At 35.1% G+C, this 23,734-nt stretch overlaps 1 protein-coding gene across 3 annotated transcripts in view; it reads left to right on the top strand.

Annotated features, from left to right (window-relative positions):
* The first annotated feature begins 657 nt into the window (after positions 1 to 657).
* LOC149065720 (uncharacterized) overlaps positions 658 to 23,734 on the top strand; it is a 79,779-nt gene continuing 56,702 nt past the window's right edge. For 2 of the 3 annotated variants that reach the window (XM_089253737.1, XM_089253739.1), the window contains exons 1-9: positions 666 to 684; positions 2,348 to 2,399; positions 9,956 to 10,024; positions 13,109 to 13,174; positions 14,953 to 14,999; positions 16,292 to 16,378; positions 21,300 to 21,447; positions 22,542 to 22,706; positions 22,818 to 22,885. In XM_089253737.1, coding sequence (XP_089109863.1) covers positions 2,370 to 2,399; positions 9,956 to 10,024; positions 13,109 to 13,174; positions 14,953 to 14,999; positions 16,292 to 16,378; positions 21,300 to 21,447; positions 22,542 to 22,706; positions 22,818 to 22,885 — 680 coding nt within the window. In that variant the 5' untranslated portion in view covers positions 666 to 684; positions 2,348 to 2,369. Of the gene's footprint in view, positions 786 to 2,347; positions 2,400 to 9,955; positions 10,025 to 13,108; positions 13,175 to 14,952; positions 15,000 to 16,291; positions 16,379 to 21,299; positions 21,448 to 22,541; positions 22,707 to 22,817; positions 22,886 to 23,734 lie in introns of all 3 variants that reach the window. The other variant, XM_089253738.1, reaches the window with a different exon arrangement.

Below are 23,734 nucleotides of genomic sequence, written 5' to 3'. Positions count from 1 at the left end.
TTCAATATCGAACCAACATCCGATCAGCCAATCACACTCCACAAGAGATGCGTCCACGTTACGATCAAAAACGCCCCATAAAAATACTTCAGGGCGAAACATTAGCGATCAGGGCCGTCATTTCAACTTTTTCCGGGGGGGGGGGGGTACTTTTTCCGGGGCAAAGTACAAAATACAAAGCACATGTACTCAATGTATGTATATATATATATATATATATATACCATTTTTAGTGTATTTTCAAAAGCCAGCCACCCCTAAATGACGGGCTTGTTAGCGATGTCCTAACAACTTCAAATCATCCGATGCATTTTTCGCATTCAGTTTCATCTCGATTTCTATTTATTTTTGAAGAAACATGTAATTTTCAATCCGAAACTGAACATATTTCGTCAAAAACTGAAAACTCCATAGTGCAGATCCCACGCATTTACCTGATGCTGTCTACAAGCTACTTATCAATTAAAAAAACATCTAATTTTATGAATCAATTCACATGTTAAAATTTAATTTTGATTGATATTCATTGAAGTCACTAACGACGTATATTTCAGTTCAAAAATAAAACTTGATATTGATGTATAGGTAGAGAAAAATAAATGAAATATTTTCGTCATCCGGGAAACTTACGTGACTGACGGCGCGTGCGCATTCATTCATGAGAATAGTTGATCGAATTGACAGGTGAGCAGTGCAATTTAAGTCTCTGGTCTATGTGTGTCATACAGTTGCGCTATACAACTATTGTATAATATTTTTAATTCAGCTTCTTCGATTCCTCCGAAGTATGTATAAATTGTCAATTTCAGTTTTCATATTTGTTTGATAACATAAAAATTCTTAAATTGTTTTTGTGTTGCATCAACAGGACGTTACCCCTTTCCCTCCCGTCCAGTACAGAGGGTATTGGTCTTTCCGTATTTTAATTCTCAATTATTAAGGATATAAAGGATTATATGTCAAGATATTTTGTTATTGTCGAAAAATAATCCTGTATTATCTTTGTTATATGATAACTTTGTTGATAACATTTGATCCAGCACTATTTTTTTAGGGGTTTTTGATTGCTGACATATGCATGTCCCTTCTGTCAAGTTTTGAAATCGTTAATCTAGAACTTCTTCGATAGGACATCTGTAACCCTCTTCCTTACTTGAAAAAAAACTTGTATGAAATATTGAAGATGTAAGATAATAATGCACATGAGGTGACCATGTATCCAAACTTAATATGCTACTGAAGTGAAGTAGATTAGAATGTTACATTCAGCCTCCAGTGCTTTACAAAATCAATATTGCAGATCAAGATAGTGTATTTTTTCTCCAGTAGGGGAAAAAACAAAGGAATCTACAAACCTTGTTGTATAGAAAATGTAGGGTAGAACTCTGTTACTTTTCTACATAACTGCTATTTCGATTTAGGCATTTATCATACTTTAACATGAATTATTCTATAACCTTCTCAAAGAGCTGATACCAGTGTCAATACAAGACAAAAGAAAAGGAATGTTAACTTTCACAACAAAGCTCGTCCCTCATACTATTATATAGACTAATTAAGTCCTCCAAAAAAGATTTAGGTATTTATCATATTTTAAAATGAGTTGTCCTATACCCTCCTAAAAGAAGCTGATGCCAGTATCAATACAGGACAAAAGAAATGTCTTTTTTCCACAATAATGTTTGCCTTGCACTGGAATACAGACAAAAATCTTCCACAAATTTTATGGGAGCAGTTGAAATGCTTAGTCCAGACTTAGCATTTACTGATTTTTAAGTCTTCAGGCAAAGAGTGGTGAATTTGATCATTATGGTCTAACCATATAAGTATTTTGGTTTTCTTAGCTCCTCATCATTTTGAAATCTAACTTCTCAATTACAGCTCCATTTGTCGAAAGAGACAAAGTCTTGGCTGTATGTTTCAGCTGCTTTCATTTAAACTTAATGAGAAAATCGTGTTTCCATGCTGCAGTGTAGAGGATGAGTGTTATCTCATACAGAAAGGCAATATTTCTCTTTTGTTCTGTTGATATTAAAAGCAAGTTTTGGAGAAAGGCATATAAATGTTGGGCCAAGACTCAATAAGTAATCTCAATCAAAATAACAATAGCATAGAAAAATTAGTTGCACCTGCATTTTGTTTTTCGATTCGTATTCCTACTTCAGTAGAGGTTGGGAAAAAATAAATGAATATTATCAGATTACTACATTAGATATGTCATGTCTTTTTGGTATTAGTCTAATGACAGTTTATTGAATATGAGTAATTTTTATCAGTTTAAATTTCTCATTCTTATTAGTAAATATTAAATTATATCTGAGGTTATCTTTTTTTGTATTTTTGTCAGTTTACAGACATTCAAAAACATTATGGCTCTCAACGAGGATCAGAATTTGGAGGTAATTTTTTGCTTTAAATTTATGTCAAGTTTACATTGATCAAGTAAAAAAAGTTGGTCTGTAATCAGAGGCATACACAGGAAGCAAAAGCGCTAACACGAAAACATTGGGGGAGCTGGAAGTTACTGGTCGTCCTGTATATACGGGACTCAAGTGTGTACACAGGAGACGGAAGGTGCATGGCATTGTTTTTTCATAAATTATTGGGGGGGGGACTCAAATGTGGCTTTAGCCTCTAGGTTCTGGCACCTATGGTGGAATGGCAGAAGTGACCCATTCCTTTATGCCCCGTCTGTTAAGATGATCAAGGTTAAAAATATTTTTAAATATTTTTGTAACAAAACAAACATTTAAAATAATGTTGTATGCTATCTAAATCAATTTCTGATAATTTAAAATATTTTTTGTGGGTTAACTCGCACACCAAACATTCTGGGATAAATTCCTTGTGCCCTTCCAAATGTCTGTCCTACGTATGTCCCTATCTGTAATACATTCCATTGTAAATGCATGGAATTAAACGGGGGGGGGGGGGGGGAGAAACAAACCTGTTCAAGAAATGTGGCAGTAAAGTTTAGCAAAAGTTGTTTTTTGTGGTTTTCCTGTTTAGAGGCATGAAAGCGAGGCAGTCCCCATTAAAAAAAAATCTTCACAGAAAGTAGGCGGACCTTCAACACGATACGTACCTAATCATGAAAACTCAGACATCTGCTACTTTTACGTTCAGTGTGGAAGATGGTGGATGGCAGCATACTTCTAAAACATGAAATATAGTTCTTGCATCACTTACACACTTTACAGCATGCATCAGGGCCAGTGTTTTGTTGACTTTTGCTGACAAGGGGGGGGGGGGTCAAAAATGGCTGAAAATCTGCTTACGTAATACTTGAATCGCCCCTAAGTGTCAATGGCATTAATTATCCCTCATGAATGACTGGTACTGTAAAACAATAATTTATTAATAAGGATTTTCATCTCATTGGTTTCTTAGTTTTTAAATTATACACCAATTTTTTTGCATTATTAATTTTCAATGATTAGTTATTTTTCTGTGATGTTAGTAGTGATTGGCAGCATTGCTTAACTTTGGCATATTTTTTTTCAATAATTTGCAAATTCCTGTATTTAAGACCCAGATTTGCTATATTTTTCTTGAAATATGGTCGGCCTAGTCAAAAGCATCAAGTTGGTGTGAAACATGATTATCTCTACATTACATGAATATAGCAATATGGCCAAACATTTTCACTTTCAATTTGTGTAAGACTTGAGATTTTGTCTTGTCATTAGGACATAAAGTAAAAATACAAGGGCTTATACAACATTTAAGAAAAAAAAATTACTCAGGAAGAAAACTGCCTCTGCAAGGATTCAAACCACCATTCCCTCGTAATCAGGCTAGTGCACTAGGCCAGTGGTTCTCAACCAGGGGCCCATGGCCATATGGCTCCCATGTGGTACTGAAATGTCCTAAGAAAGCCGTGGGTGAAAATTGTGTGGGAAGGTGGGGGGGGGGGGTGCACAAAGTGCTTTTATAAAAATCTGATGTGAAGAAATGAATATTTTAAATGAAATATGGTGGGGAAAAACTGTATCTATATTTTCAGAATCCATCAGAATTTTTTCCCATAGAACACGGCCCCATCTTACTGCATGGGTCTTGTGCACATGATGAAATCCAATACTATCAAGCTGAAGTATGCAAAAAAAAACCCTTTTAGATGAGTACGAGAGGCTCCCAGAAAACCTTTTTGCCCAGACCTATGATTCTGTGACGGGCCAGCGTGGAAACCTTCCTTTCCCTCATAAGAGGGAGGTTCACCGAAATCTTGTCCAGGGGCTTGTGGATCAACTTTGGTAAATTTAGAGTGAATAAAATTTTTATATAGTTTTATAATAAGCAGAAAGTTAAATTCAATAAATAAAAAGGGTCTTCTTTCTGGATGATGAGGGGGAGGAGTTGGGACTAAAAGTCATGGGGCCATGGGTAGAAAAAGGTTGAGAAACACTGCACTACAGAGGCAATGAATATTTTTCTTTCCTCAGAGCTTATTCCCCCCATGCCAGAAATATGAATGTTTTCCAAGTTTTTGAAATTCGCACAATGTTTGAATGATTACTCTATCCATGTCCCTAAAGCAGAATATATTGAAATCTGCAATGTACGTTGCTGAACAATCTGGAGACATAAAAGTGTAGAGAACACTATGATGGAAATTTTCGCCACAGAACATTTCCAGTCAGCCGAGGGCTCATTGCAGAAATAGGTAAAAAATTCTGCTTTGGGGATCTGCTTTAAGCTCTTTTTCAAATTTTCCTGATCCACATTACTGCCACAGTGGAAATCACTAAACCTTCTAGAAATTGCCACCTATTTTCAAAAATATATTTTTTTCAGATTGCGTGAGCTTATAAATGCCCCTCTCCTTAACACAAAATAATAAAAAAAACACACAAAGAACTATAATTTTTTTTTACTTATGCTGTACATATAATCGTATACTACTACTGCAAAAGAAAACAAAAATCTTTCTTCTTTTTTTCTATCAGATTTTTAACTAAAGCTGACTTCGCCCACTGGCAGTTGATTGACAGGGTGGGGAAGGAAAACATGTTATCGGGCAAAGCTCTTTGTATAGAACTAGCTAGGCTTAAGATTGCCAAAATAAGAGTTTTAAGAAGACTTAATATCTTGGGATTGCCTCTGTAAGGGCTAAGGAAGTTGTTTTACTAAAATGTTTTTTAAAATTTCTTGCAATAAGAGGTAGACATTTACATTTTTGGCAAACTTGAATAGCACAATAAATGATTGGACCAGCTGATAAACCCAAAAATTAAAATTTTGCACATTGATTTTTCTGATGTAAGGGGGACAATGGGCAGTCAGAACTGACTCTGCTAGTAGCGTGTTATAAGCTATACTTCTTAATACTACACACATTGCTTCTGTAGCATAGTAGTCTAGTGCAGTAGTTCTCAACCTTTGGAAGCCTGCGACCCGGTTGATCTATTTTTTGTGCTTGAAAAGCCCAGCCATATGCATAGTTAATGTGAAATAAATGGGTAAAAATGAAACAATGAACTCCTCATGGCCTGGTTTCATTGATATGAGGGCCCGGCAGTTGAGAAACACTGATCTAGTGCACTTGCCTAGATTGTGAAAGGGCACGGTAGTTCAATTTCCTTCAGAGGCTGTTAAATTTTTTCCCTAAATTCATCTTTGCATAAGTCAGTTGTCTAAATTCTCGTTAGGATAGTGCAGCGGTTCTCAACCTTTTTTGACTCGCGGAGCCCTTTTGAATAAAAAATTTCTGTTTTTGCTGGTTTTTTTATCACCAATTGCTGATCATCCTGATAACTGGCCAGCATTAAAATTTCAAACAGGTCTTGTTAAAAGTTTTCACAAACACTTTGGTCCCAAGGTTTAATGCGACAAAAAATTATACAAATATATGACAGGTTAAATATATAAAGGCGAGTGTTTGAATGCATTTTATTCAATTTTGGTTTAATCATCAACAACCGTTTCAATCCACTGCTGGATGAAGGTCTCCTCTAAATTTTTCCATTCTGCTGTGTCTGATGCTTTAGCCATCTAGTTGACTCTTGCCTCTTTCCTGATCTCGTCAATCCATCTTGTGTGGGACGCCTTCTTGGATGTTTAACACCATGGGGGTACCAATCTAAAATACTTGTGGTCTATCTGTTGTCCTGTCTTGCAATATGTTCAGCTCATTTCCATTTCAAACGTTTGATTATTTCTATGATATCGTATACCTTTGTGTGGTTCCATATCCAAGTGATTCGTTTTCTGTCTCTCCTTGTGATGCCTAGCATACATTTTTCCATGCTCCTTTGTGTTGTCTGTTTATTTATTAAAATAAATTCTCCATTTATTTTAATTCCTTTTTTATCCCAATCCAGTTTTCTGAATACTACTTCTAAAACAGCAGTAAAGAGTTTTGGTGAGATAGTATCACCTTGTCTGACTCCTTTTCTGAGTTTAACCTTTGCTTTCCCTTTATCTAAATTAATCGTTGCAGTTACTTTGTCATATTTTCTTGATTATATTGATGTAAGTCTTCTCTACCCCAATTATATCTAGAGCTTTAACAACAGCAGATGTGAAGACAGAGTCAAACACTTTCTCAAAAACAATGAAGGCCATAAACAATGATAATTCGTATTCCTTGTCTCTATAAGTTCCCTGATTGTTTGGATGTGATCCATTGTACTGAATCCACTTTGAAATCCTGCCTGTTCTTTTGGTTGAGCTTCGTTCATTTTGGATTCAAGCGTATATCTCAGCACTTTGGTGAGGATTTTATAAATTACTGATAGGAGACTGATTGGTTGATAGTTCCTGATATCCTCTTTTTCGTCCTTTTTGTAAAGAAGAACCATCATTGCGCTATTCCAATCTTCAGGTACATCCGATTTTGTGAGACAATTTGTGAACAAGGCAGCTAGCATACTGGAAAATTCTTCTCCTGCTTCTTTAATAATGTCTATCGAAACCCCATCTTCACCTGGGCATTTCTCTTTTTTCATACATCTTATAGCCTTATAGACTTCCTCTTTCAGCACAGGTGCTACTTGTACAAATTCGGCTCCATTTTCTTTTTTTCCTGCTCCCTTTCCTTTGTTCCAATCCTGTTCATGTTTGTATAGAGTATTATAAAATTCCTCAACCATACTAATGATTTCATTTCCATCTTTTGTGATGGTTCCATCTTTCCTTTTTAGTGCAAAAATTTCCTTTCTCCCTACAGTTTTCATTTTGCTGATTTTAAGCTATTATCTTCCAATGCTTTCTTTACAATATCGCAATTAAACTTCCTGACATCTTCTGTAATCCACTTTTGTACTGTCTTGCGAAGTTCTCCATATTCCACTTTTGATTTAGGGTCATTCTTCTTAATCTGAAATTCTCTCTGGTCTTTCATAAGTTTCTTTGTTTCTTTCTTCACTGGTTTGATTTCTTTTTCTCCAGCGACTTCTTTTTCTACTTCTTTTAGGGTAGTGGTTAAAGTTTTGTTCATCATGGTGACATCTTGTTCATCCTCAGTGGTGTTATATAGTAAATCAGATCAGTTCTTCAGCTCTAACTGGAACTTATATCGATGTTCTTGAAGCTTTACCATATCGATGAGTTTTTCTATTTTTGATAAGTTTCGCTCTTTCCATTCTAGTGTTAAGTCTTATTCGACATCTAACCAGTCTATGATCACTTCCTGTATTGAATTTGTTGAGAACACTGCAGTCTTGGATCATATGCTTCTTACAAGATATACAGAAGACTGGATGTTGTGAAGATATTTATTATTTGAGATGTTAATTTTTTAAGGAAGGAAAAAACTCATCTCTGCCTCTACCGGGAGTCGAACCCGGGTCCCTCGATTGCCGGACGAGTGCTCTGACCACTAAGCTACAGAGGAGATAGAGATTTTCCTTCGCTAGAGCGTATATATGCCGAATGGAACCGTGCAATGGACGGTGAATGGACGGTATGCTTCTTATTAGATAGGATGAAGGCAATCTCACTAGTTGCTCCAGTTGGGCTTCTCCAGGTCCACTTTCTTTGGGGTTTCTTAAGAAATGAATTCATGATGCATAACTGTTCGCGCTCTGCAAATTCGATGAGTCTGTTTCCTCTGTCGTTTAGTACACCATAACCATGACTTCTAACTGAGCTTTCACTATTTTTTCTTCTCTTCAATTCTGGCATTGAAGTCACCCATTACTATTTTGATATGATGGTTTCCTTTACTATGCAGCTTGTTTAGTTCTTCATAAAAGTCTTATACTTCAGAATAGCTTGTTGGTGCATAGACTTGTATAATCTGTATCCGGTACTGCTTGATATTTGCATAACCAGCTTTGCAACTCTATCAGATGTACTATCTAGCTCAACGATGTGATTTTTCCACTTTTTATGAATAAGAAATCCTACTCACTGGTTTTTCCATTCTGTTCCTCTGTAGTAAAGTACATGTCCACTGGCAAGTTCGATTTTCTCCTTTCCTTTTCTTATTTCACAGATGCCTAAGATGTCCTAATTTATTCTTTCCAGTTCTTCCACCTCCTGCAAACAATTTTCTGAAGAAAGAGATACGTGGCCAAAGTCATCATCTCATGGCAACCTAGTCCAACTCAGATTCTTAGCACCCTCTGTCTTCATGTCTTGCTGGTTGCTGCCGTAACCAGGGACACTCAGATTGCTGGGGACTGAAGGCCTTAGTTTATTGACAGAGTTCATATTTCTTTTTAGAGGGTTTTTGGCCATAATTCTCCACGCTGGCCAGTGCGGGTTGGAGGAAGCCCATCCGCATCCGTTCACTACATGTTAAGCATGGCTACTTACAGGCTGCACCACGAGAACATGCAGATTGAACGTTATGCCTCTACTCCTAGTCGATTCCTTCAAGTCCTCATAATGAGGCAATTAAAGGGTCTTCTAGTTAATAAGTAAAGACTATTCAACAACCCTAATACAACAGGTTTTTGTAATATTTTGATCTGAATTTAAATTTGTGATTAAAATTATATTGAACAAAATGAGTAAAAATATTTTGGCTAATAAATATAAAAAAGCGCTTGACAAAACAAATTAAGCTAGGTGTGAATAAAAAGCCAAGTTTTTGAAAAGATGTAGAACCATGCCGTGTGTAGGGTAGGATTTTATACAAATACAAATACAACGCCACAACAGGCAAAATGCCCAACGAGGTGGCTGATAAAAAGATGCCCATAAAAATATGGTTGTCATATGTTTCAAAAATACAGCAACCCAATTAAAAATGCAATTAACACAAATTACAAACAATATATACACATGATAAAATATTATACAATGCCCATAAAGAATACTTATGGTTGTCTTATTCTAAGAATGGATAGCTTCTCGATTTACCCCAACATGTTTATCGTATTTCTTTTTAAACGTGTCAATTGTGTTACAATTTACAACATGGAGGAAAACATGAAAAAAATTGAAATATTTATGGAATAAGTTTATTTTATGTAGTTATAAAAGGCAAACTTCTCCACGAAGTGGCTTAGTTATTATTTGACCATATGCTTTTTTGGTTGTGCATATCCATCACTATTGTTGTTCTGAGTAGGATTAAGCTTAAAAGATGCAAAGTAAATTTTGAATAAGTGGCCTGCTTTGTCTTTATGTCCACTGTGCTATCTTTCTGCAAAATTTATCCTCTGTGAAATTTGTCTTTATATCCATATAGTTAGTGCATTCATAACATGACTAGACATAGAACCTATGTAGGGAAAAATAAAGGAAAATGCTTCCATGTTATAATAACAAAAAAAAATAAAGTGAAGTTATATAAGTAGAAGTAGTTCATTTCTTCTGGGTCAATGTGTTTAAATAGACAATGTTAAATCGCTCAATCCATTAACTTAACAAGATTTTACGTTAACACTTTGTTTCTCATGTTTTAACTATGTGTTCGTATGTATTTTATCTAATTTTTTTTTTCGATTTTAGTTTTTGTGTAATATTTTAATCTTAATTTAAATTTGTGATTTACTCATAGTGTCCATTATGCATGGAGCCATTTGAAGTGGATGATCTAAACTTTTTTCCTTGTACCTGTGGTTATCAGGTGAGTGAATTTATTAAATAAAATTTTCCAAGTATTTTCAGTTTATGTGGTTTTAGTCTGCACATGGTCTGAGAAAATTCCTTGTTGGTTGCAGTAGAGGTGTAGAAGGGGGAGCTGAAAGTTGCCAGTATACATGGACTCATCAAGCCCATATGTAGGAGGAGGGGATACATTGATTGTAATTCATTTATTATTTTGGGAGGTGAAATAGCCTTAGCCCCAGGTTCAAGCACCTAATGGACAGTCCATAGTTATTCTTTACCATTTTTGGAATAGACAACCCATTTAGGGGCCTATATATATTCAAATCATTTCAAAAACAGTTTCAAGCTGTTCCATACCTAAATCCTTTTAGTCTATATTGCTTCATATAATGAGGTAGTTCAGCTTTCTTGTTATATAGAAATTATAAAGTACAAATGAACATGTGGAAATACGTTATGCAGAATTTGTACACTCAACTCTTTACTCAATCATCTACACATTACCGATGAGTAAGTGTATATGAGTGCCGTCACATTTTCTGATTCTGACAAAATAACAGAAAAACTTGAACAATGCTACTGCATTAAATTTTGTGTGAAGGTTTGTGATTCCCGAGTTATAACAATCCACAAGATTCAACAGGTCTCCAGAGACAAAATAATAGGCACTGTGCACCAATAAAAGAGTGACTGCACTTCAGTGGAGAGTGAAGCACTCTCTGCTTTGCCCTCAACATCCAGAAATGAGTCATTGACCAGATATGGACATGATGCAGGATTGTTGAATCGCGATCAGAAAACTTGCAGATGAGGCGAGCATTAGCATTGGATCCGTTTATTGCATTTTGACTAACGATTTGGACTTCAAGAAAATCTCTGCAAAGTTTATGCCAAAGCTGCTAATGATTGATCAGATGCAAACTTCATTTGGAGTTTGCATAGAATATGCTGAAGTACACACCACAGCCATCACCTAGGAGTACTACCAAGAGGTTCTGTGTTGCAAGTGGCAGCTGCATCAAGGTTAATACAGTAGCGTTTAATTTTTCTGTCATTTTGTCAAAAAACGTGAATGCAATGGCACTCACTGACACTTCCTCTCTCATTGGAGGAGTGCCAGAACTGACAGCTTCTGCAGGCAGGAAAAAATTCAAGCATGTGCACTGGGATTGCCTACATATATGTGTCAAACCATGCCTCCGTAGCTTTGTTCGTTTGCACAGGGAAAACTATGATTGGATACTTTTTGAACCAACCTCATACAATGTCTTAATATATAACATTATGACATAACATAATGACAGCTGCTTGGCAGTCGAGTGGTTAGGGAACTAGCTTCTCACTGTGCAGGTCTTGGTTTGAATCCCGGTTCGGGCATGGATGTTTACTAACACTAACAAATTCCCTGGATGGATCATGCTGATCCGTTGGGAATACGTGAGGATCACGTTTATTTAAAAAAAAAAAGTTATGTGAAAGTAGAGAGATTTCACAATAGAACTACAGCAAGTTTCAAACCAACACATTTATTTAGCACATTATTAGCGGAGTTATATTTCAAGTTTCAATTTTTAACTTAACTGATTTCAACATCAGATAGTTCCTAAATCAAACGAATACAGGAGCAGTCTCACCCAATTCAACTGTAGATTATCGATGAATTCAGTTGGACATCTTTATATCCACAATGGCGACAACAACAATCTGACTTCACACACTCAAGAGAGATGAAAGTTCTCAATTAAAGTTCATCTCAGGAACCACGTATGAAGAAATACATTTCCGATCTCAAACGCACCAGTTGAGCACACAGGATCACATCCAATAATTCATCACGATGACAATGAACACCTGGAATATTACGGTTGATCACCTTCTAAGGCTCTTGCATGATTCTAAATTTCTGGAACACCCTGTTGATCATCTGGTACCTTCAGGAGGTACTTTGAGTTGACTATAACATATAGCAAAGTAAAAATAAACTGACTAGGAAAACATGACTTATATCGACCAGCCGGAGTATTAAAACTATGCTTAGCACCAAGGAGTTACACTAACAATTTGTTGTTTTGATCCTATACTAATGTAAGTTATCAACTCATCAGATACATTGAGTCAACTCGAAACAAAGTCGAGAAGAAGAATAAATGCCATGCTTCTGGTTTATCGAGGCCTATTAATAGTAGTTGAGAACAGGTTTGTTCTCGGCGCACTGAAGGAACGTGTTTCCTCCAGCACATACCGGGAAAATTATGACATCAATCTGTTGATTTGCATGTTGCGACACAAAAACAATTATTTCAGGTAGTCTGTATTTTTGGTTGGCAACAGTTTGATAATCATGAAGGAAGCTGGCCAGACTTTACCCACAATATCAGTAAGGCTATTGAGGGTGAGACCAAGACAATGGTTTATACGTAACCAGTGGAAGTCTGCGACCCTCCACTAATGAAACAAGGTATTAAAATACAATCATTTCATTGCAATGAATAATCACATACATTGAACATAAAGAGAATCACAAAAGTCATAAAGTCATACTGACACAACCAGATCTTCACTTGGGGGAAGGACCTAGCGTAGCTAGTTAACTTGGGGGGTATCAGGACATCGGAAATATGTAACGCGAGACCCAAAGGGGCGATATTATATATACATTATCTTTTGTGAATGAGCTCATGGAAGAGAAGGATACGACTTTTGAATTTGAAGTAATATAAAAAGTACTCTCCTGGTGATTATTTGGCAAAATTCAGTTTTACCAAAAGCTCCACCCCTCACGACATCTTTCTTGCTAGTAGTAACCAATTACTGCATGCTAATGCCTCTTGTGTTACTAAGAATGTAAGGATTGTAACTACATATCCCGGGTAACTAGCTTTATTGCAGTAACTTAAACTTCCCTGATGTAATTTTTTTTCCCTGATAGAAAATTGCTTAACTTGTTTTTTTTTTTTATGATTAAAAAGTATATCAAATTCTCAAGAACTTATTGAAAGTAATATATTTGAGCCCATGAATATTTTAACCTTCCATAGACCATTAATTATTAAGGTTAATAATTTCTTCAATCTTAATTTTCCATCATTTTAATAAACAGATATGCAGATTTTGTTGGCATAGAATCAGGACTGATGAAAATGGTCTGTGTCCAGCATGCAGAAAAGTAAGTTTAAATTACATTTTTCTTGTTTTGTCTATCACAAGGTTGAAATACTTCAGTAATTTTATATTTTTGATGGATTCAAAGTTTAAACAACAATCAAATTTTATTTTATAATTTTGTTTTATTTTTAGTAAGTGTAAACACAAAAGTATCTTTTTCCAGGAAACGTTCAGCTTCATAATGTGAAGCTTGAGACAGATTTATTTGTTAATCAAAATATTTGCACTTCCTATTTTTTGTTAATGTACCCCTGAAATTTAACACTGTAATGAAAAGTGCACACGAAAATTAACAAATTGCTTTAAGATTCATTACAGAAGCAATGAAAATTTTGCATTAAAAGAATGAATAGCACAAGCTATGTATTCAAACCAAGAATTTTGATGTCAATGTAGAGCAGACCTCTTCAAAAACAAATTCCAGTAAATTTTAATATTTTTCACTTCGAGTAGCAATGTCTTTTTTTTTCAAATTTATGGTCATTGCAAATTTGTAACTATATAACTAAGTTTTTATAAATTGCCTGATAGATCAATAACTTGGCATTCTAGTTTGAGCAGAGTAACAATTTAGATTCTGGCAAGAATGAAAAAAAAGCTTTGTAGAAAAAAATTTTAAAGGGTTTTCGAACTTATTACATCAATTGGTTATGTATTGCAACACGATTCAATCATATAGACACTGATTGGCTTAATGTTTGTGAGAAAAGGCTTTAATGATTTTTCAAAAAAATTTTCAATATATTTTCTGCAATGCAAAGTGTCCCATAAATTTAGATGGATTTTAAAAAATCAACAAACTGACATACTCTCAGGGTTGCAGTTTACACGCTTAGACTTGTCAGTTAGATTTTTTTATACATACGGAATAGGTAAAAGTAGTACATGCAACTTTACATCCAATGTCATTTTACAAACTTTTTAAAAATTTGTTGGCTGGTCCAATAAAATTCATAAATGTGCCAGATTGGCTTGAGGGCCAGGTTTTGAGCAGCCATGCTTTGTATATACCCACTAATTCGGGTCATGAAAGTTGTTCTGTTGGGGAAGGGTCTGAAACCAATTATTTGTAGATAAGGTGGCTCTATTGTCAGGCTGGACAAATCACAAAAATCTACGTGCCAGAAAAAAATGTTTAGGTATCAGAAAAGGTTCTGCCCAAAGAAAAAGGTCCAAAATAATGGGGCGCAGTAGCCCAGCTTGATAAGATACTCGCCTAAAGTACTAAAGGATGTTTAGAGGTGTTGCGAGTTTGATACCCGATTCGTCCTTGTCAGAAACGTTCTTAACACGGGTACAATATATACACTGACGTGACCACAGAAAAAGATTGCTCTACTGCAGGGAGTCCCACACCGAGGGTTAGCACACCAACCTCTCTGAGTATAAAAAAGGCTGTCACTCAGAATCGACAATAAATTGCAGGTCCCGGTCTAATTAGCCCTTGGTCAGTCAGAAAATGACAGTGATGCAACAAAAATGATCAAATGACCAAAACAATGCCCATTTCAACTTTAAAAGGCCATATTGACCCTTTTTCATGTTGGCTGGTATGCTGATATAAATTCCAAACATTTTTGGCCTGCTCTCAGCCTCAGCCTGCAATTTAAAAACTACACACAGAAAAATGTAGGTGCCAATAATAATTTTGTAATCGCCATGGCTACCTGGTGCTTGGGATTTGTCCAGCCCTGCCCTATTGTATATTTTATTTCACATTAATCAGGTTTAAATATATTTTTGTTGATTGAATTTATATTGAATATATTTTATTTTCAGCAATATCCTGAAGACCCAGCAGATTTCAAACCTCTGTCTGCAGAAGAGTAAGTTGAAAAGTTTAACCTTTTAACAGCCAATGTTCCCAATTGAGAAAAAATATTGGTTTCATTGAAAAAGAACTATTTTTAATTCATGAAAACGTTTTGTAAATGCCATTGTGGTTTCAAACTCAGTTAGAAAACAAATATTTCATTCATTTCACTACCAATTTATTTTTCTAAAATCTTCTATTTTTGAATAAAAAAATAATTTAATTATTTTTTGTTTTCGTTTTTAACGTTTTTATAGACATGAGTTGAGTGGAGAATACATACAAGAACATTTTTTATCCCATGAATTTCTTGGTTGATATCTAAACTAAAAGGGTAAAATAATGAAAATTATTCAATCTGAATTTGGCCTGTAAAAGGTTAATATGGAATAATCCTCCTGTTGTGTATATCATTCTTTTAAAAGATATTAATATATATCCTCTCCCTCGTGCCAGAAGCGCAAATGTGCAATGACCTTGGGAAAAGAAAAATGTGGGGGAAATGTTTGAATGTTTAATTTGCCCATGTTGCTCTATGAAAGTTATTTCCCTAAAATGTTTTGTAACTCGTGTTTCAATAGGGATACACATTTACATTTCAGGGAAAACTTCAGGCAAAATAAGGTATCTGACCAGCTGATAAAAAAAAAAGAAAATTTGTGCTTTTGGCATGCGGGGGACAACATATATTTTTATTCCATTCAAAATAGAAGCAAATAATTTTGGTCCAAGTATAACTGATTTTATATTTTACTGCTTACTAAACATGTAGTGAAGGATTGAAACTACATAATGAACAGAGATGATTTTCTAATACATTTGTATCGCAAATTGTCATATATGAAGGGGAGAGATTTCAGATCTTTGTGAAATTCCTTTTTTGAAATTTCCTGGGAAACATGTTGTATTGTAAATGAGATGAATTTAAAATTATGCATAATTACTGTGATTATCCATAATAACCAAATTATCTCATTGTCGAGGATCAACAATCTTCATGGTTCATAATAACCCAGTGAAGCAACACAAAAACAATCTGGAGTCAGAAAATGAAAGAAGGAAAGTGATTTATGTATATTCAATCTAAAAACAAGTATATGTACACAATGCTTGGGGGGGGGGGAGATATCACTTTCTTGTGCTGCAAAAATAATATATATATATATATAATGCAAAAAATTTCAATTATTACTGCGAATTATATATTTTATATCAAAGTTTTATGTCGCAAAGTTTTGATTTTATGTTCCTTATTTCATGTTTTATTCAGCTTAAATGTATTGATTCATGCTTTTATTGCATTAGACTACAAAAAATCAAAAGTGAGAAGAAGCAGAAAGATAACCAGAGAAAAAAAATGTCTGAATCTAAGAAACATTTAGCCAATGTTCGGTAAGCTGGGTATAAAACTGTTTTAAAATGTGTGGCTTCAGCTGTTCTATCTTATGTAGCAAGCTTATTTACAATTGCTTTTCTTACTCTTATGCAGGTGTACTTTTTGAATTATGGATTGCTTTTCAATTTACCCCAACACGTTTATTGCATTTCTTTTTAAACGTTTCAGTTGTGTTAGAATTTACTATCCTATTAAAGAAATTCCCTGTGACACCACACAACATAGAATTGCCCCTTACCAATCGATACTGGTATCCCCTTGTCAAAGCAGTTGGTGGACAGTGTATTAATAATTCATGGTCCATCCTATCCACCCCGTTGAAAATTTTAAACACTTTGACCGTATCCCAGACACTTGTGTTCTTCCAATTTAAATATATTCAAAAAATAGTCTCTTCATAACTCAAGCCCAGTGTACCAAGAAGGACATGCATAATTCTTCTCTGCACCCCTTCAACCAAGTCTATGTCCCTCTGTAGGTATGACCTCCAAAACCTTACAGCATACTCCAGTCCAGCATGAACTAAACCTCTGAAAAGTGAAAGAATGGCTTTAGGAGAATGCAGACACATTTTTGAAAATGAAACCGAGCATTCTATTTGTTTTTTTGACCACCGCTGAACAATATTCAAAAAACCAAAGCCACTTGTCAATGAGAATTCCCAAATTGGTGACCTTAGTTGCATCGGGGATAGTGACACCATTCAACTCTTAAGAGAACCGTGGGTTGTTTGAACCAGAATGAGCGACCGTGCACTTGTCAATGCTGAAAATCGTGCTCCATTCATTTGCCCATGCTGCAATCCTGCTTTGGTCTGGAGCAACTCCTTATCACTGATTCCTGATTACCCACAATTAGCTTTATGTCATCTGCGAATTTCCTAACAATCCCATTGCTATCCTGATCTTGATAAAAAGTGAAAAAAAGTGCAGGGTCAAGGGCAATCCTTGGGGGACGCTTGTTCAATCAGAGAATTCTCTATTTGCCATAAGCAGTTGTGATCTATCTCTTAACTAAGATTCTATTCAATTCAGCACAAGTTGCCCCCAATATCGTGTAAATGCTTCAGGAATTTACCATGTTGGACCTTATCAAATGCCTTCTGGAAATCAAGATAAACATCTGTATTTTTGCCCTTACCCAAAGCCTTAGTCACATGATCATAGGAGCAAAGGAGGGTGGTTACACATGAATTCTCCTTTCTGAACCAATGCCAATTATCTGACAATACAGTATTCTCGTCTATCCACTTCACAAATTGCTTTTTGATCATTTCCAGAATTTTGGAGAGGGAGATCATCAAACTCACCAGTCGATAATTGGATACATCTCTATTATCCTTTTTTAAATATCGGAACCGCATTAGCAAGCTTCCAATGTCCTGGAACAATATTCTCAGCAACACTACTCCTGAAAATCTGTCGACTGGCCCCAAGAATTCATTAGCACATTCCCTGAGGATCCTAGGATAGATATCATCCGGTCCTGGTGCTTTTCTAGCATATACATTTTTTAGAAGATTTAGGACCTCCACTTCTTCCAAGAATTTTGTTGAGGATTTCATTACCCCATGCAATACCCGTACATTGAATATCATTATCTCCATTAAAAACTGACGTGAAAAGTCATTGAAAGCACTACACGTGTGTACATTGCTCTCTACCCTAGACCCTCCTATCAAAAAGGGGGGGGGGCAACTGTCCCCTTACATCCATTATTGACTTATCTAAAAAATGATTTTGGGTCAAGCCAATGTTACCTGCCAACCTAGATTCAACTTCCTTTCCTTATCACTTTCTTCAACGCTCTTCTTTTATCAGTAAACAATAACAAGTCACCTCATCCACTTTTATACTCCCTGAATGCTCTTTTCTTTTCAAGATAAAGGTTACGCATGATATCCATGACCCATAGGCAGACCTGCCAACTCTCCCGATTTAAGCAGGAGACTCCAGATTTTTCATCCTTCTTCCCGCTCTCCGGATTTTGGCAGAAAATTAGATTTTACGCGAGCTTTCACGTTGTCGTGGCATCAATAATTACCATCGTCGTTAGGGAAAACACCCATAGAGGACAGCCGTAGTCATTTCCATTGAGCAGCCATAAGTAAAAGTCTCTGTGACCGCATTTAAGCAACTGGCAAAGACGCGACTTTGTTTTCGTAGCATTTATCGGCAATCATTTATCAGGGGGAAGCCCTTGGTTGCCGAAATTCCTGTATAATCGTTATTGTATTCCATTAACAGCCGCGCGGTAAACACGTTTTTTCGTCCGCAGCTTTGTAATTTGAATTTTTTTAAATCGTTTCTTCTGATTAAACATCTTCAGAAAGAAAATATAAAACTTTAAGCTATATACAGATAAATATAAAACCTTTAAGAATTCATATACCCAAGATTATCGATCACTGATAGCATCCACGAAAGAAAACACATACTTTATAAACAGTATGTAAATGTGATTTCTTTATTCTGCATGGAAAGACTGGCATGGAATTATATTCTTCTCAGGGGCAATACAGAACCTGCCTTGAGTGGGGGGGGAGAATGTAACTTTTTCTTAATTTATTAAAAAAAAAATTTTTTTTCGAAAATTTTTTTTATGAACATTTTTTTTAATCGAGTCTATGAGTGTCGGGGGAGGGGGGGGGGTACCCCCCTCTGGAGAATCTCCGGATTTCTGGATTTCAAAAGTTGGCACGTCTGCATAGGGAATGCAATGTACAAACACATGTTTTTTTTAACAAAGGGTATGATGTTGTGCAAAGCAGAGGACAGCTTCGTATTAAATTCTTGCCATTGACTTACCATCCTGATTGATTCCAACCGATTTTAAAAAATTCCCATTACATTTCTCTCAAAAGATATAAGTTGGTTCTCTGAAAACAAGGAACCATTTTGTTATTAACCTTACTGGTAGGAAAGTTAGAGAAAACTAACAATACAATGATTATTTTATCGCTTATCCCCCACTGAAACATGTTTAAGATTTTCGGAACTAGTGATAAGTAAATCCAAAATATGACAGTACCCCTAGTGGCTTCTGATACAACAAATCATCGAGCACCAATTTAAGAAAGTCTTTCATATTGATCTCCAGCTGAAAGGTTCTCCCAGTCTATACCTTTGGTAATTGAAATCCCCCATAATGTGACAACCCTCTTATTCTTACACATGTAGGAAATTTCAACATGAAGTTTGGTTATGTAGTTTGGATCCCTGTTTGGTGGATTGCAACAAACTCCTACAATAAGTTTATGATGCTTTTTTGTTTTCAAGCTCAACCCATTTAATTTCAATATCACTTCTGTGGCCTATGGCACTCCCTTCTCTGGCAACCCCTTTCCTATCAGATCTATTTCTTAAAGTATTGTGTCCCAAGATGTGTAAGAAAGATTCATCCGCGTTGTTTGCCCAAGATTTTGTAATGGCTGTAAGATCAGGCCCTCCACAACTATCATAGTTTCTAAAAAAATCATTCTTATTATCCACGCTCCTGGCATTTATTAGAACACATTTTAATTTGACTGATGATTTAGTGCCAATTGAGCAGCCATCCAAATCAGAGGTGGTTAATTCCCTGTTAATACTGTTATCATTAACTAACCCCATTCCCATCTATGTGGTCTGGAAGTAAAAAACCTATAGTAAACCTTCCGCGCCTATTTAGGTGAATCCGATCCCAATGAAGCCACCTATTTGTGAATGTGGAAAGCTCCAAGAACGTGACCCCAAGTGAGGAGCAAATGTCCTTCAGGCTTAAGTTAAAGTGGTGGATCCTACTCCTACACCTCCAGGCATTACTGGAATCACTCGTATCTGAACTTCCCTCCCGAGTGGATAATAGTATGTCCCAGTACTTTCACAGAGACTTGATAATATTTGATCCTGATTTGTTCACACCCACATGATTACCTGCTGAGAGACCTTCATCCTAGTTTACACGGTATTTTGATTTAACAAAAAATACCTAAATTAGCAATTCAGAAAAGGAACTGTTTTTCACTGTTGGAGATTATGATTACACAAGCTACTGTTACGATCTTATGGAGATATTCAAATCTCATTGTAAAGTGCCCCTAATTTAGCTCTAACCCTGCTAAGCGCCAAAAATTTGCAGTTAATAAATCTTCCATATATAGGGATTACACACATTAATTTGTAATTTGATATGCCACTCATTTTAGCGCCAGAAATATGTGAGACAAATGGTGCTGTTACATCAGGGTTGAACTATATAGTTGGACCCATTTATAACAAGCTCTTTTTCAGCAAAAATGCTCATTAAATCTGGTCACTTGCTAAATCTGTATTCAAATAAAAGAAAGATTCTGAAATTAAAATGCAAAAGTTAATTTTTAAACTTAATTTCAGAAATTTCAAAAAGAAAGTCTTCCTTTTGAAATTTTTTCGAGAAGATTTTCTCTCAATTTCATGCAAGTGATAGTGTTAATCCTAACTTCAAGAACAATAAATCAAGGAAGTAAAATACTCTTATCTTTTCTATTTATAGTATATTTATATTCCTATACTGGCAAAAAGGGAAGGGAAAAAGGTATGTTTCAAACAGTGTTTCCCTTTCTATTATCAAAATTTGAACAAAAGCTGACTCAGTCTACTGGCTGTTGATCTGACAGGTTGGGGGCGGGGGACAAAAAACATGCTCAAGAAAAAAACCTGCTTTAGAGATATCTGCTTGTAATTGATAAAATAAGAGGGTTTCAAGAATTAATTGCCAAAATACAAAATATCAAGTTCTGCAAGATATTTCTCAAACGCTGCTGAGAGGGTTATTAAGATCAAGTTTAATGAAATTTTCTAGAGAATTTTTAAGCATAAATATCTATGAAAATAGAGTACATCTATACATGTATTAATTTTTTTCTTTAATGAATCTTTTCTTTGCTTATATTGATAGAGTTGTCCAGAAGAATTTAGTTTTTGTTGTTGGCTTGCCAACACGATTAGCAGATGCTGATGTTTTGAAAAAACATGATTACTTTGGAAAATTTGGCAAGATCCATAAAGTTGTAGTAAATCAAAGCACCTCGTATGCTGGTTCACAGGTTTGTAAATATTTTTCAGTGTGTGCAACCGTTTGTTAATTTGAGAATTGTTTGTGAAGCAATTTAAAAATATTTCAGTGTTTTCAATTGTATTTGATTCCTCAAAGAAGTTTAGTTCTTACACATCTTATATAGATATAGTATTTCAATTACGTTTGAGTCTTAAACAATGAAAGGTGAAATAGAAAGTGAAGGCAATTTCTACACGAGACATTTTTTTTCTACTAGTGAAGAGCACTTTTATAAATATAAGGCCACAACAGGCAAAATGCCCAACGAGCTGGCTGAGAAAAAGATGCCCATAACAAATATAGATGCCATGTTTCTAAAATACAGCAACCCAATTAAAAATTCAATTATAAAAACTAAAAAATATACATATACATGACAAAATATTATACAATGCCCATAAAAAATATTTATGGTTGTCTTATTCTAAGTATGAACACGTCACTTTTTGATAGTCTCTCTGTATGGCAATGCACTCCTGATACTGTTAAAAAAACTCCCACCCTTCCCAAACAGATTTTCAGATTTTCCCCAAAGCCATGTTTGCATTATGGCTGTATACAACAGCAGCAATACAGTTGGTGCACATGCTGTATTGTATGTGCAACAACTACATACAATACAGTATGTGCAATAGCTTGGATTCGAACTGCTTCCACGTACAACTTATATCCGGGGTCTAGCAATTAAAAAAATTTTCAATCCATTTTAATGGTCAACTGATTATCACATCTCTGCCCCCCCCCCTTCATGAAGAAGACTCCATGCGATTTCATTTGCTGGTTACATGGTGAGACAAGTAGTATATAAGGCTTTGATAGAAGTAACCAAAAAGCCATGTTTGAAGCAATGAATAAAATCTTTTTAACAACACCAGAAATGCATTGCCATATAGAGAGACTGTCAAAAGATGAAGTGAATGAGCTTTCTTTATCCGTGGAAATAAGTCTTTTGTGCAGAATTAGATCTTATTTTCTGATTCACCCTTGTACTATGGAGTCTATATTAGTTATAGATTCTTAAGAAAATTATTTTGTTAAATAACTTTCAGAACTTGTTGTAATTTGTGTTCTAATATTTTTAAGGGACCCAGTGCAAGTGCTTATGTAACATACTGCCGACCAGAGGATGCTTTGAGAGCAATCAAGAATGTAAATAATATTCACGTAGATGGACGGACTATAAAAGCATCCTTAGGAACAACAAAATATTGCAGTCATTTTCTTAAAAATCAACAATGCCCTAAAAGTGTGAGAATTTTTTTAAAAATTACATTAACTATTTTTAAAATCTTTTCTATTAAAAAGTTACTCTTGATTGAGAAAAATAATTTATATTCTCTTATTTCTTTCTCTTTATAGGACTGCATGTATTTACATGAACTAGGGGATGAAGCTGCTAGTTTCACAAAAGAAGACATGCAGCAAGGGTACTAATTCAATTTTAGCATATAGCACATATTTTTGAAGGAATATTAATATAATCAACAAATAAGATGAATTCAAAAGTTGTTCATTTTTCAAAATGTTTCTTGGAATATACAATGTGGCGCTTGTGTTGTAATATCTTTTTAAAAACCTAAGTAGCTCACCTGTGATATACATGCCACTAGTGACATGCCATGAAGTCTAGCATGGAATGTTAAAACTTTGGTCAAAAATGTCTATAAAAAAAAGATATTGAATTGTTATATGTGTGGTACACTGATGGAAATTATGATTTTGTCAAATTTTTGATTTGCATCGATCACTTAATTTCAACCAAAAGTAAAGCTGTATATAAAATATAGAATAATAGAAAAGTGAGATTTAGAAAGTAGTGCATGCACCATTTTGGGGTCTTTGAAGTTTCATGGGCTGAAAAAAGTTTGGCCACCTTATTTTTGGTGGCTTATGGCATATACATTAGTTTTTGATTGGGAAAAAAGTTCAAAAAAGACAAATGCAGTAAAAGTTTGTTGTAACGAGAGCTCACAATCACGAGAAAAGTTGTTATAACAGGTTTCGTAATATAAGTAAATTTCAATTTTTTTTCTCTATCAGATAACAAATTGTTACGGTCCTGTTTTATCTGCATTATAGTAGTCTTTTTGACTGTTTGGAATCCCATTCCTTTGCTAATATCAATCAATCTTGATAGATTTTTGGCTCACAACAGATGATTCTCTAGAACATTTTTTGCATAAAATGTGTATTAAAGCAATTAAGTCAACCAACCAAATAATTAATTTCTTTTTTAATTATTTGGTTTTCCTCTTTTAATTATTTCAAGGCTTTAG

Source organism: Pholcus phalangioides, unplaced genomic scaffold (genome assembly GCF_987345545.1).
Source record: "Pholcus phalangioides strain wild (caught in Gottingen) unplaced genomic scaffold, Ppha-v1.0 ptg000039l_1, whole genome shotgun sequence".
In the NCBI taxonomy this organism is placed as follows: Eukaryota; Metazoa; Arthropoda; class Arachnida; order Araneae; family Pholcidae; genus Pholcus; species Pholcus phalangioides.
This window is presented reverse-complemented; position numbering and strand designations above follow the sequence as displayed.